A 13,679-nucleotide genomic window follows, 5' to 3' on the forward strand; every position below is an offset into this window, starting at 1 on the left:
GAACATGGGAGCTACCCTCCCACATCAGTCAGAAAGAGACGGGTCGTTGGCCAGGCACCGGAGAGACCAAGCGGCCTGGGATGCAGGAGGTGGCATGTCCCCTCACCTCCACGCGACGGAACCGCCACAGGGTGTGACGGTGCCTGAGTTTAAGTTGCGACCGCCGCTCTGCATGCCTCTGGGACCCTCAAAGGCACGCGACCTGCCAGGCATCACAGCACAGCCGTGGGACCCCGTGGCGCCCGTCGCAGGGAGCTGGGGGCGGGGCTGGGCAGCGTTCGTGCTGTGAGCACGTTGGCATGTGCCGATGTGGGTGGACTTGGAAGATGTGGCATTGGATGGAAATGGCAGGGGCTGTGGAAGCAGCGCCCTGGCATGGCGTGTTTACTGTCGGGTGGAGCTGAACTCCGGACTTGGGTCCTTACCAGGCTCACGGGCTGCAGTGCGGGACCCAATGCAGATGCGACAGAACGTGAGCCAGTTTCCTCCTTGGCGCCGGGCACGCAATGGCGTCATTTTGTCCCCTGTACTTTCCAGAAATACATGCGGGAAGGACGTGAGTTTCTGACGGGGCGAGGACTGCATCAGCCCCCTCGGAGCCTCAGCCCACCGGCCAGGGCGGCAGGAAGCGGAGGGTCAGGGGCCCTGGGGGGCCTGCCCCGCCTGAGCAGCGGGCCCCCAGCGGCCTCAGTGTCCTTAACTGGGAGGCCATGACCTCATTTCTCAGCCCACGCCATGGACCCCTCCTCGCCTCTGCTCACGTTTTCTCCTGCGTGGAGCTCCCTTCCCATTTTTGGCTGAAAACCTACAGCGTACTTATTTTTAAGACCCGACCCAGCTAGCAGCCGCGTCCTGGAACTTTTCCTGGAGGGACCCAGGTCACCTTTCCCTCGAGGCACCATTTAAACTCCTGTGTGTGTGTGTGTGAGAGAGGTTGGTGTGTGTGCACGCGCGCGCGTGTGTGTGAGGTTGGTGTGTGTGCACGCGCGTGTGAGTGTGTGAGGGGTTGGTGTGTGTGCATGAGTATGTGCATCTGTGTGGGAGTGGTGTGTGCGCATGTGTACATGTGCATGCAAGGTGTGCACACGTGTGTGGGCGGTACGCGCACATGCATGAACATGTCCACACGGGAGGCCGTGGCTATGCATATGAAGTGTGGTGTGTATGCATGTGTGCCACAGGCCCTTGGGAGCAACCGTGTGTGTGTTGGCGGTCACTGTGTATGCATGAGTGTGTGCGTGCATTGCGTTATGGTGTGTGCGTGTGTGATGTGTGTGCATCCAACGTGGTGCTGTGTACGTGTGCAAATGTGTATACATGCGAGGGTGGTGTGTGCATGCATGTGGGGGGTGTTGTGTGTGCATGTGTGTTGCGGGGGCCCTGCAGGCGTGCCCTGTGGTGCCCCCCCAGATCCTAACGGGAGAGGACTGGAACGCAGTGATGTACCACGGGATCGAGTCGCAAGGTGGAGTCAGCAAAGGCATGTTCTCATCCTTTTACTTCATCGTCCTGACGCTCTTTGGAAATTGTATCCTTCTCTGGGGCTGGGCTGCACACGGGGCAGTGGCCAGTGTTTGCCACGGGCTTCTGACCTGCCCACAAGGACTCCTGGCCTGTCCCGCTGGAGTCGCTCCTGCACCTCCGTGTCCCTGGGTCCTGTCCCCGGGTGTGGGAAGGCCTTTGGGGGTGCCCATGGCTGCGGTCAGTTCAGGGAGGTGGCGGCTGGCCTCCATGTCCTGTCCGGGGCAGGCTTGCTCGTGAGGTGGGTCCCTTAGATGCTGACGGGGCCTGACCAGCAAGGGTCCCCACCTCTGGCCTCCTCCAGAGCTCCCTGTCACTCAAGGTCCCACGGGCCCAGAGCCCCTGTCAGCATGTCTGCAGCCCTGGTGACACCGTGCAGTTGTGGCTGTGGGGGAGGGTGCTGCCGGCAACACATGCGCGGAGGCCGGGGTGCCGCTGCCCGTCCCTGACAGGGTTGCCTGACGCTGTGCCCGCAGCGCCCCAGGTCGAGGCGACAGGTGACCCTGGAGGGCTGGAGGCCTGGCTCTGCAGAAAGTGTGCTCGGCACAGCATGGGGAATGGGGGTGCCGCCCGCGGGGCACAGGCCAGCACAGAGCCGCTTGGCGCTGAGGTGCGCTGTGGGGGGGAGCGGCACGCGGGGCCGGGTCCTGGGGCGCCTTGAGCAGGGCGGGCTGCCCCTCGTGCCTCCGGGACCCAAGCTCCCTCCCTCCCCTGCGTGACCTCTGCTCCCTCATCTCCGACGGGACGCTGCGGTGGCACGTGGTTGTGGGCCCCTGGGGCACGCAGGGCCCGGGGTTCGGGGGGGGACCTGGTGCCGGGTGCTCACTGTCCTGCGCCCCCAGGGGGCAGGGGCCCGTGATCCTGGCCTGGGGCCGGAGGCGCTGGTCACGCGTGGTTTGCACGTCTGTGGTCTGTCTGGGTCTGTCTGACGTGGTCTCTGCCCACGGGACCCAGGGTGAGGGTGTCCCTGTGTGGCCACTGAGGCAGCACGTGCTTGTCGGGGGGCATACGCCGGCGTCTGTGGGCTGCGTGGGAGGCGAGGGCATGTTCACCCTGCACGTGGGGCTTGGGAAGGCAGCCCGAGGGGGCGTTCGGGGAGGGGGGCGAGGGGGGCGAGGGGCAGCGGAGGCTGGGGGCTCTGAGGGGGACGTGGACCCCAAGGGGAGCAGGCTGGCGCTTGGTGGGATCTGGGGAGGGGAGGGGGGGCCCTGTTTTCCACGGGGAGGCCATGGTTTGACCAGGTGGGCATGTGTGGGGACAGAGGGCTCTCTTCCTTATCTGGAGCCCACCAGACACCTTGCTGAACGTCTTCCTGGCCATCGCTGTGGACAATCTCGCCAATGCTCAGGAGCTGACCAAGGTAGGGGTGCCACCTGCAGGCCAGGTGCTGCGGTGGGGGTGGGGTGGTCCGTGCCACTCTGTGTGAGGGGGGTCAGGCCTCGGGTGAGGGGCCCATGTGGCCGCTGTCCAAGGGTGGAAGTCAGACTGTGTCACTTGGGGGTGGGGGATTGGCGCCCAGAAAGCCCGAGGAGCCACTGTGCGGGGAAGAGGGGACCACGAGGGCACCTCTCAGAGAAGCCACGACCTGGGAACAAACCCAGAAGGGCAGGACAGAGTGGCTGAAGGGGGTGCAGCCCAGACGGGTGGGGGCAGCTGCACTGGCCTCAGGAGAGAAGCCACATGAGGTGTCATGAAGTCCATGTAGCCGTGTGAGGGGACAGGGGTCATGAGGTGGCTATAGGGGATGTCCAGCTCTGGAGACTCTAAAGAGTCACCAGGGGACCCCTGGGAGGTGAGGGGACCCTCTGCTCATCCCTGGGAGATGAGGGGACCCCGTGCTCATCCCTGGGCGGTGAGGGGACCCCGTGCTCATCTCTGGGAGGTGAGGGGACCCTGTGCTCATCCCTGGGAGGTGAGGGGACTCTGTGCTCATCCCTGGGCAGTAAGGGGACCCTGTGCTCGTCCCTGGGTGGTGAGCGGACCCCTGAGGCCGGTCTTGGGGTGGGTCATTGAGTGTGGCAGTCAGGTGCTGTCCCAGACGCCGGGCCTGGAGGAGCGCCCGCGCTGCAGCGGGAGGGCTCTGCTCATTAATGAGGACGCCCCAGCAGGCCGCATCCACTCACTGCACCCCGAGCCTGCGGGGGATGTAGTTCTACACGCCTCCCCTGTGGTGTTCCTCCAGAGGACACGGTGCCCTGCTCAGTCACCTTCACCCGCACAGCCCTGGCAGTGTCTCGGCCTTGTCTTGTGCTCAGCAAGCCCCGGCGCCCTGTGTGGGGGATGCTGCCTCCTCTGCTACAGATGCCGGGCACCTTTCTGCGTCTTCTGTGTGCCTTGTGCCCGTCCCCGACGTAATGCCCACCTGTGTGTGTCCCCGAGCTTGCCTGGCACAGTGCAGCCACTCCTGAGGCTGTCCACACTGTCCCCGTGCCGGGGCTGAGCGTGACCGGCCTTGCCTGAGGAGGGCAGGCTCGGGACGTCTCTGCAGGTGTGTGAGGCGCAGGGGTCCCTGGGAGGAGCTCTGGGTGGAGGGCCAGTGCAGCTCACATTCCTTCGCTGTTGCTTCACCTTCTCCTGCCCGGGCCCTGGTGGTGCCTGTGGGCCTAGACCCCTCCCCCACTCTGGCTGCTGGCCTGTGAGGACTGGGGAGCCCACGGCTGCCCAGTCCTGTTGTCAGGAGGGGCCCAGGCTGACCTCGCCTTCCAGGGGCAGGTGGAGAACGGCCCGAGCCCCTGCCTGGGCATCCACAGAGCCCGTCTCGGCGTCAGCCCTTTGGGGACCGTGTGGACTGGGGTTTCCGGCAGCTTCTGTGGTCTGGCACCAGCTGCCCCAGGCAGGGGTGAGCCTGAGTTGCTCTGGAGCTGCCGCAGCTCCGTGCAGGGCCTTGGCTGCCTGCGTCGGGCAGGGGCCTGTCTGCCACGCTGGCAGGACTGACTCTCCTTCCTTCACTTTCCCAGAGATACTGTCGTTTATTTCTCGAGGTGGAAATAAACACAGGTCGAGGGTGTGAAACACTGTTTGGAGTGACGTCCTCGTCCCCAAGGGCCCTAAACCATGATGGTGTCCAGAGCTGGGGCGGCCTGGACGGGCTTCCGTGGGAACCTAGCTTTGTGACCTGCCTGCAGCCGGAGCGTGAAGGTGTCGTCTCTGGTGGGACGTCTGCAGGCAGCTGACAGGGACTGGGATTTTGCCACTGTTCCGACCTAGGAGCAGGGTGAAGAACACTTTGGGTTGCGTTGAGAATGCCAGCTCCCAGGGGAGCGACATGGGTCTGGGGCTGGGATTGGGGGGCGTAAGCAGCCAATGGAGCCCCGGGACCTGTGAACCCAGCCTGGGGCGGTTTGTCTAGACCCCAAGAGCAGAGCGTGTGGGCTTTGCCCAGTGACATGTGTCCACGCCCTTCCCACGGAGGGCAGAGGCAGGGCAGCACGTCTGCCGTGCGTGTGTGCACACGTGAGCCGCGCTGGCCCCCGGTGGCACAGAGCCAGCAGGTCCTCCCCAGGAACTCACACTGAAGGGGTCACAGGGCCAGGCGCTGCAAGTGGCCGTCCACGTGCGGGGGCAGCAAAGAGGGGCTTCTCACAGACCAGCTGGGCACGGGAGCACAGGTAGAAAAGCCCAGAGCCTGCGAGGGCCCCCTTGCAGACTTAACTCCTGGTGACATCCCTGTTCGGGTGCTGGCTCGGGGCGGGCCCTGCCCCTGCCCTCAGGCTCCGGGGTGGGGCCGACTTCCCTCAGGTGTGGCGGGTGCTCCTACGGGCGCGCAGCTGGGACTTAGGAGGCCTTTGGGTTTGCATTCTGCCCGGGTGAGTCCCAGGTGCTGCACCACAAAGACACACCTGCCCAGGTCGCAGCCGGGCCACTGGGGCTGGCACTCGAGGGGGGCCGTCAGCTGTGAGCACTCTGGGAGACGAGGGGGCCACGGCCAGGCGCTGCTGAGGCAGGAAGTCTGGGACCATTGCCTTGAGCAGCAGGCATAAACGGGGGATCCCTGGCGGCCACCAGAGGCCTTGGATGGGGCAGGGCTCCATGCTGGGCTCTGGGCGGGCCATGCCTGGCCCCAGGTTCCTACAACAGAAGGACTTGGGTCCCGGGAGGTGGACACAGTGCTCTGAAGAGCGGCCATGTGTTTCTGTCTGCTCATAGGATGAAGAGGAGATGGAAGAAGCAGCCAATCAGAAGCTTGCTCTGCAAAAGGCCAAGGAAGTGGCCGAAGTCAGCCCCATGTCGGCCACCAACGTCTCTGTTGCCGCGTAAGGCTCTCGAGTGGGTAGTGAGGTGGCGGCGGGGCTGCCACAGGGTCCCGGCTGTGCCCTCAGCAGGGGCACCCCTTCTGGAGGTCCTCCAAGGCCCCTTGCCATGGCTGGAGCTTGTGGGGACACCCCCTGCCCCCGGGGCTGTCAAGGCTGGGAGTGGCACCCTCTCCCACAGGAGCCTGGGAGCAAAGGGTTCACACGGCAGTGCCTCCCGGCTCCCCCAGCTTGGGCAGGAGCAGGACGCGGCAGCGTGCAGCCCCACATTGCGGGCGGGCGGGCTCGGCCCGAGGCCTTCGCTCCAGGACGGTCTGGGAGGCTCCGGGCCCCTCCTGGGCGGAGGCCATGCGTCAGGGGCGAGGAGTTCACTTGTCTCTGTGATGCACAACTTCTCAGAAAATGCATTATGTGCACCAAAAGGTTCTTGGTGGTATGTCAGCAGCCCAGGAGACTAAGTGCATTTCCCGAAATGCCTTTTAGCGCTGGGCGTCGGGCCGGCAGGCAGGGAGGAGCGTCTGTGGCGAGTAAAGCTGAGGGCGGGACCGTGGCTCCCGGGGAGACCCAGTCACTGCATGGGTTCTGCTGCGGGTTCTGCTGGGCCTCCGGGTGCACTGCAGCAGCACGCTGGGAGGCGTTAGGGACTCCCGCGGAGGGACAGACGAGGGCTGCGGGGGTCTGGGCGAGGTCAGCCCAGGGCAGGGAGGCACAGAGGAGCAGGGGAAGTCTGGCCCCGGCCTGGTCCCAGCGTGACCACGAGAGACCACGAGAGGCGCTGCTGGGCCCTCTGTGGCCGGCTGAGTCAGCTCCGTGCCGCCCACCACATGCCTCCCTCCTCCTGCTGAGCCCTGAGCCCAGCTCTGTCGCCGGCCCCTGCTGCTGTGAGCACCGCGGCCCCGGTGCCAGGCTGGCCGCAGGCTCCTCTGGTTGCCGAGTCCGTGCTGGCGCATGGTGACTGCGGCGCGGCTGAGGCCGTGTTTGTGCGTGTCCCGTGTGCCGAGCGCACGTGGCAGCGGGTGTGTGTGCACAGGTGTGAATGGGCGGCCCAGCAGCCCCGTTCATGCCTGACGGTCACCGAGATGGTGCCTGTTTTCCAGGAGGGTGTTTGCAGAGGACCTGCCTCCAAGCCAAGCACAGCGCGCTGGCCATTGGTGGGGGGCAGCTAGAGGAGGTCACAGGCCCCCCGGAGCCAGGGCTGGGGCGGGACGCAGCGGTGCTCACTGGGCTGCTGCGGAGCCTGCGCGTTCGGTTGCCCCGGTGGCTTGTCCCGGGCCTGTGGGGACCCAGAGGCCTCCGCCCTTCTCCCAGCTCTGTGAGCAGCTGCGGCTCTGCCTGCCGGTCCGCCTGCCACAGAGGGGCCCTGTGCGCCTTCCGCTTATTCCCACGGGCCTGCGGGGGGTTTAGCAGGTGCCTTCGCTGCCGTTCCTGGAGGTGAGGGCATGGTCCCACGGCCTCTGCCACCTGCCGGGCCGCCTCCTCCTGGGGGTGTGGCAGGGGCACTGCCATCTGGGACGAGGCCTCAGAGAGGAGGGTGCTAGGGCCTCAGCACAGCCGTGGGGAGCATGTCAGGCCCCCGAAAAGGGAGGTGCATGTGCGCTTCCTCCTCCCCCGCTCCCTTCCCGGGGCACCGCCGCGTAGGAACAAGGCCGCACGCGGGCATCCGGGCCTGGTGTACCCAGGGCGCCAGCATCGGCCTGACCCCCACCCCGGTGCCTCCTTTGTGCCTCCCCAGGGCCCAGGCCGTGGCCTCTGTGGTGTGTCCCCAGCCCCCCCGGGCCGGACATGCTGGGGGTCTGCCGTGGTCATCGGCCCCAGCGACGCCGTGTGCCCATGGAGGCCTGCCCCCGCCCTGGGCATGTGAGGGCGGTGGGTGTGGGGTCCTGGGGGGGGGGGCTCAGAGCTCCTGGTGTCTGTCTGTCGTCTGCCCCTCCCCCACGTTCCCTGTGCTCCAGGTTAGTCATGTTGGGTGGATGCGCGGTGCCTGCTCCCCCCGGGTTGGGGAGAGCCCGCCCCTGGGCGGCCTTCACCCTGACCCTGCTCCCACCGCTGTGCCGTGTGGTCTGTGAAGCGGGAGGCTGAGATGCTTTCTGTGGCGTCTGGGTGCTGAGGGGACCGTTAGTGTCCTGGGTGTGGGGGAGGCTCCCGTCAGTGCTCTGCAGCTCCACGCAGACGGGGCCCCAGGCCTGCGCTGGGATCCCACCTCAAGGGGCCCCGTCCCTGGGAGGGAGGCTTCGGCCTCAGGTGTGGTCACTTCAGGCTCCCGGGAGGGCAGGCACTGAGGTCGCTGTGGTCGTCTGGCTGCCTGGGCTTTCAGCCTCATCCTCTCCAGGCTTTGGGCTGCTGCTGCACACACCCTCACACACGTGCACACCTACCCACACACTCACATGTTCACACTTGCATGTGTTCACACCTACCCAGCATACACATGTCCACACTCACACGTTCACACCTACTCTCACAAACGCACGCACGTTCATACTCGCACACTCACACCTACCCTCCATGTTCACACAGTTCACACTCACACCTACCTTCACAGACACGCTCACACTCACAGTTCACACCTACCCTCCATGCTCTCACACCCTCGCACACACTCATACACATTCACATCGACTATACACTCACACTTACTCATGTTCACACTCACAGGTGGTCACACACGTTCACTTTTACCCTCACGACCACATAGCGCTCATTCACACCCTCACTCTCACTGACATACTCACAACTGAACACGAGTCACATACTGATTTGCACACTCTCTTGCACACACACATCTGCTTGTCCTCAGGGCCCAGACAGGTGAGTTGCTGTGAGTGTCTCACGAATGTCCAGAGACTCGGCCTGAGAAGGAAGGGCTGGGAGCTGCCTGACCCTCCCTCGGGGAAGCTGCCTGAAAGGGAGAGGCTGTAAGACGCTTGCTCTCTCTCTGTGGGTTTTGGGAAAGCTTCCAGAAGGTCACTCTTGCAAAGGGCTGGAGTCACCCCAGGGCAGGTGTGTTGGGGATGTGACCTTTCTGCCCCTGGAAGGGTCGTGCAGCTCAGAGCTGGGGCTGAGGGCAGAGCGGCGCCCCCCCCCCCCCCCCCAATCTGCGGGCCAGGCCTCCGCTCCACGTCAGCCAGCCTGGGCCTGCCCAGCGGCCCCACATCTGGAGGGGGCGGTGTGGAGCCAGCCCCGTCCTCCCAGGGCAGGCGGGCCGAGCAGGGGCAGCACTTCTCATCGTCCAGCCACTGGGGTTCGCTGTGCTTACTGGGGTCTCACTTTTGTGCCAGACACGCTGTCTCTCTCAGCTTCTCTTTTACCCCAAGGTCGCAGCTGGCGACGCTCCTGATGGGAGTGTCCCGGCGCCCCGCCCGATGCGCACCGCAGCCTGCACGCTGACCCGACGCAGCTCCCGCGTGCGCTCACGTGCCTTAGAGCCCGTGCTGGTTCTCACCTCTGTCCTGTTCTGTTTTGTCTCTGCATGTGCAGTTTTGTAAAGCAAACTCGAGGTGCTGTCTCTCGCAGCTCGTCTGTCTCCAGCGTAAACTCACCGTGAGTCGCTCCGCCACAGCAGCCACCGGGCTTCATGATACCCACACGCAGACACCTCCCCCCTCCTGCTCCCCCCTCTTCATTTGCTTCAGGGGCAGCTCCAGGCGACCCCCTCGCAGCCTGGCAGGGACGGTGGGCGCACTTCCCAACGTCCCCAAACCCTGCTCCAGCATCCGACTCAGCTCAGCCCCTCCTCCGCTTCCTCCTGGCTCTGTCCTCTTGTCTGCTGTCTGTCCATGTGCCGTCACTCTGGGGTCTCGGGTCTCCTTGTGGCCCCTGAGGTGGAGTGTTCGTCAGTGCTCCCTGGGGACATTCACGGGCGTCCTTCTGCCCCTTCCTTCCTTCCTTGGGATCCTTACCAAGTCTTTGTTCCAGCAAGAGCACAGTAGTTTCAGGTTCACATGAGACCAGCCAGAGCCCAAGACAGAGCCACAGAAACCCCAGGGTGGCCCTCCTGGGGGTGACACCAGTCTAGCTGGGGAAGTGGGCCTGGGAGGCTTGACCCAGGGCATCCTCCTTAGGGCGAAGTCTGGCCCTGCAGGTGAGGATTCTCTGCAGGGGCCGGGTACAGCCAAGCCACCTGGATGGAGGTGGCCAGGAGCCTGCTGTGCGCCCCGGTGGTGGTGGCGGCCCCTGCTGTCCCCATGGCCAGCACCAAGCTGGGCTCTGTCCCCCCACAAGCCCTCGGGGCTGCTGGCTGGTGGGGCCTGGGTGTCTCCCGGGGGAAGAAGGCTGGGTCTGGTGGAGCGAGGTGTGGACCCAGGGTGTGGTGTCACACCTGGGCTGCTGCGTGAGGTCAGCAGCTGCGGCGACTGGCATTTTCAGCCCAGAGACCTCAAAGCAGGGTCATGACACAGAGGCACGCACAGCACCCGGGTCAGCCGTGCCTGCGAGCGGGGATAGGACGTCGTGGGAGCCGCTCTTCCAGGCAACTCCTTGCAGGGCCCTTTTCTCTTTTAAAGGGTTTTATTTATTTATCTTTAGAGAGAGGGAGAGGGAGGGAGATTGAAAGGGAGAGAAACTGACGTGAGAGAGATCCATGATCGTTTGCCTCTTGTATGTGCCCCAAGCTGGGGATCAAACCTGCAACCCAGGCGTGTGCCCTGACCGGGAATCGAACAGGCAACCCTTAGCTTCATGAAACGAAGCTCCACCCACTGAGCAACCCCACCCAGGGCAAGAGTCCTTTTCAGTGAGGACTTTGCCGGGATTCAAGTGAGCAGCCACGCTGCCCCTTAGATCAGAGGGTAGCTGGCCCTTGCGCTCAGGTTCCCACCTGCATGCACACTTGGTGCAGAGAGAGGCCAGCATCGGGGCCGGCTGCTGACTTAGGCTCCAGAAGGGGAGCGAGGCCGCGCCCAGACTCACGCGCACGCAGAGACCAGCCGGAGCCCGAGGCGGAGCCACGGAAACCCCAGGGCGTCTTGGCTGCGGGCGGCCCTGCAGACAGCGTGGGTGGCACAGGCCTTAGAGAGGCGGCGAGGCCAGCGGGCCAGGCCGGCAGAACACAGTGGGCCTTGCTCTCCAGGGAACTGTGAGGGGAGCCTGCCAGCCCCACGGCGCCCTCCCGTCCAGCCCACAGTCAGTCCCCCTCTCGTGACCCCAAGCTGGCTCCTGGGAGGGAACAAACCACAGAGGCGGGGGACACAGCCAGTCCATCAGGAGCCATGGCCCCTGGTCTTTATGGCCTGTGTTCCAACAGAGAGCCGGGCCTCGGGACTGCGGCTGAGTCTGAGTGGGCCACCACCCCGCCGACCAAATGGCCCAGGCTCCAGGCCCATCTTGGGGTGACTGGGGGGCTAGAGGCAGTGACCAGCACCCTATGGCTCCTATGCCCGGGGCACGCCCCCTGTCACTGCCATCATTTTACACGGGTTGGCCATGTTCAGAATCTGGCCAGGTGTTCTGGTGCCAGTGGGGGATGGGCAGGTCCCTTGTGGCTTGAGGCAGAAGCCAAAGAAAGAAAAGGTGGTTTGCTGCAGGTGACCCCAGGAGCAGGGCAGCATGGCTGCCACACGCTGGGGGGTGGGCAGGTCAGGGCCGGGGTGCCACGCAAAGGGGAGAGTCAGCAGGTGGCCAGAGAGGTGAACACCTGTGCCCTACACATCACCATGCCTCCCCCGCCAAGCCCCAGGTGGGGGACAGACACGGTGCTCTCTGCCCTGGAAACGTTTCCCACACCGGGGCCCAGACATCACCTTCAGGGGGCCAGGACCCACCCCCCACCTCCTCCAGGCCAGCTGGCACCTCTCCTGGCAGGTCAGCGTGGAGCCAGTGTCCCCGGGCCCGTGGCTGGGCTGGGCTGGGCCCCTCAGGCCGTGGCCCCAGGGTGCTTGTCAGTGAGGTAGGGGTCGGCTGAAGCCTCTCATTATCTTTGGACCCTTTTTCCTTCTGGCCCTGACATTTGCCAGATCCTGGCTCCGTCAGTGACTTGTGGTGGGACCCTTGTGAGTCCTGCCCTCCAGGCTGGGTCCTCACCTGTGAAGTGGGAGCAGCACCTGACCCCCAAGGCAGCTGTGAGGGTCAGACGAGGTGGGCACTGGACAACACACATGATAGTCGTCATGGTCCTCACACTGCCAGCATCACCGCCACAGCGGTCTGGCGACCTCGGGGTGCGGGGAGGGGTGAGCCTCCTGTGGATTTTTTTCAGCAAAGAACCCAGAACGCAAATGCCTTCCTGTGTACCCGGAGCCATGCAGCCCCTGTGCGCTGCGGGAGTGAGGCTGGAAGGGCTCCCAGCCTGGGGCCGCCTGCAGTGAGGGCCGTCCCCAGGCCACTGTGGCGCTGAGGGCCTGGGGGCCCGGCCCTGGTTCTCCTGGGAGGGCGTGCTCTGTGGAGCCAGGAGAGAGAGCAGGGTGTCTGTCACCACGGGAGGTCATGTCTCTTGGGAGCAAACAGCCACTGAGCTGAGCACCCCGGGCCACTCCTGCCTTCCTGTCCTTGGTTGGAGGGCCAGCGGCCGCCAGGCCCCCACTCCCGGGGCTGTGCTGTCTGCCGTCCCCGTCCCCTCACCAACACCGTCTGCTGCTGCCAGTGGCCGCCTCCTGGAGGTGCAGGGGGAGAGTTCCCCCCGTTGGCAGCTCTGCTCTCCGTGTGGCAGGGGACCCGGCCTGCGGCCTGTCCCCCTGCACAGACCCCCACCCCCATCCTGGCCTTCCTGGGCGGAAGCCTGGCTGCCACCTCATGCTGGTGCCTGTCATTCCCACTGCCCTGCACCTCTTGGCCTCAGACCAATGTCCACCTGCTCAGGAGAGACATTGCAACTTCCGCCTCCCCCACGGGTGCTCCTGCAGTGTGCGGGGCCTGCCGGGCCCCCACAGGTGCATTGTTACCCTGGGTAACCCCACCTGTCCTCGTGCATCGATTGCCAGGGGTCTTGAGGGCTCCCTGCGCCCTCCCCGCTCCCTGCCCCCACTCTGCCACTCCATCGCTGTGTCTGTGCGGCTTCCCCAGCGGGGCAGAGAGGTGGGGGGGCTTGCAGGGCGCTCACCTCCTGTCTCCCCACAGCCGGCAGCAGAACTCCAAGGCGCGCTCGGTGTGGGAGCAGCGGGCCAGCCAGCTGCGGCTGCAGAACCTGCGCGCCAGCTGCGAGGCGCTGTACAGCGAGCTGGACCCCGAGGAGCGGCTGCGCTTCGCCACCACGCGCCACCTGCGGCCCGACGTGAAGACGCACCTGGACCGGCCGCTCGTGGTGGAGCCCGGCGCTCGGGGATCGGCCGGGGGGGGCAAGGCCCGACCCGAGGGCGCAGAGGCCGTGGAAGGTGCGGACCCGCCGCGCAGGCACCACCGGCACCGTGACAAGGACAAGGCCCCCGCCCCGGCGGGGGAGCAGGACCGAGCCGACGCCCCGAAGGCGGAGGGCGGGGAGCCCCCGGCCCGGGAAGAGCGGGCCCGAGCGCACCGGAGCCGCAGCAAGGAGACCGCGGGGGCCCGGGAGGCCCGGAGCGAGCGCGGCCGCGGCCAGGGGCCCGAGGGCGGCCGGCGCCACCACCGGCGCGGCTCCCCGGAGGAGGGGGCGGAGCGGGAGCCCCGGCGCCACCGCACGCACCGGCACGCGCCGGACACGGGCAGGGAGCGGCGCGCTCGGCACCGCGGCGGCCCCCGGGCCGGGCCCCGGGAGGCGGAGAGCGGGGAGGAGCCGGCGCGGCGGCACCGGGCCCGGCACAGGCCGCCGCCCGCGCACGAGGACGCGGAGAAAGAGGCGGCGGAGAAGGAGGGGGAGGCCGAGGACCCGGACAAGGAGAAGGAGCCGCGGACCCAGCAGCCCCAGTGAGTGAGCGCGAGTGGGGGCAGGGTCTGCAGGCCACCCGGGTCACACCGCTGCGCTCTGTCCCTGCCGCTCTGGGTGGAGGTGACTGTTAAGTG

The 13,679-nt window shown here is 66.0% G+C and overlaps 1 protein-coding gene across 3 annotated transcripts in view; it reads left to right on the forward strand.

Moving 5' to 3' along the window:
• CACNA1B (calcium voltage-gated channel subunit alpha1 B) overlaps positions 1-13,679 on the forward strand; it is a 126,492-nt gene that overhangs the window by 42,667 nt on the left and 70,146 nt on the right. For 2 of the 3 annotated variants that reach the window (XM_090275076.1, XM_090275077.1), the window contains exons 16-19: positions 1,411-1,528; positions 2,814-2,881; positions 5,668-5,774; positions 12,822-13,583. In XM_090275076.1, coding sequence (XP_090131202.1) covers positions 1,411-1,528; positions 2,814-2,881; positions 5,668-5,774; positions 12,822-13,583 — 1,055 coding nt within the window. Of the gene's footprint in view, positions 1-1,410; positions 1,529-2,813; positions 2,882-5,667; positions 5,775-9,248; positions 9,312-12,821; positions 13,584-13,679 lie in introns of all 3 variants that reach the window. The other variant, XM_090275075.1, reaches the window with a different exon arrangement.

Source organism: Furipterus horrens, unplaced genomic scaffold (genome assembly GCF_987537825.1).
Source record: "Furipterus horrens unplaced genomic scaffold, mFurHor1.1.pri manual_scaffold_4, whole genome shotgun sequence".
NCBI lineage: Eukaryota > Metazoa > Chordata > Mammalia > Chiroptera > Furipteridae > Furipterus > Furipterus horrens.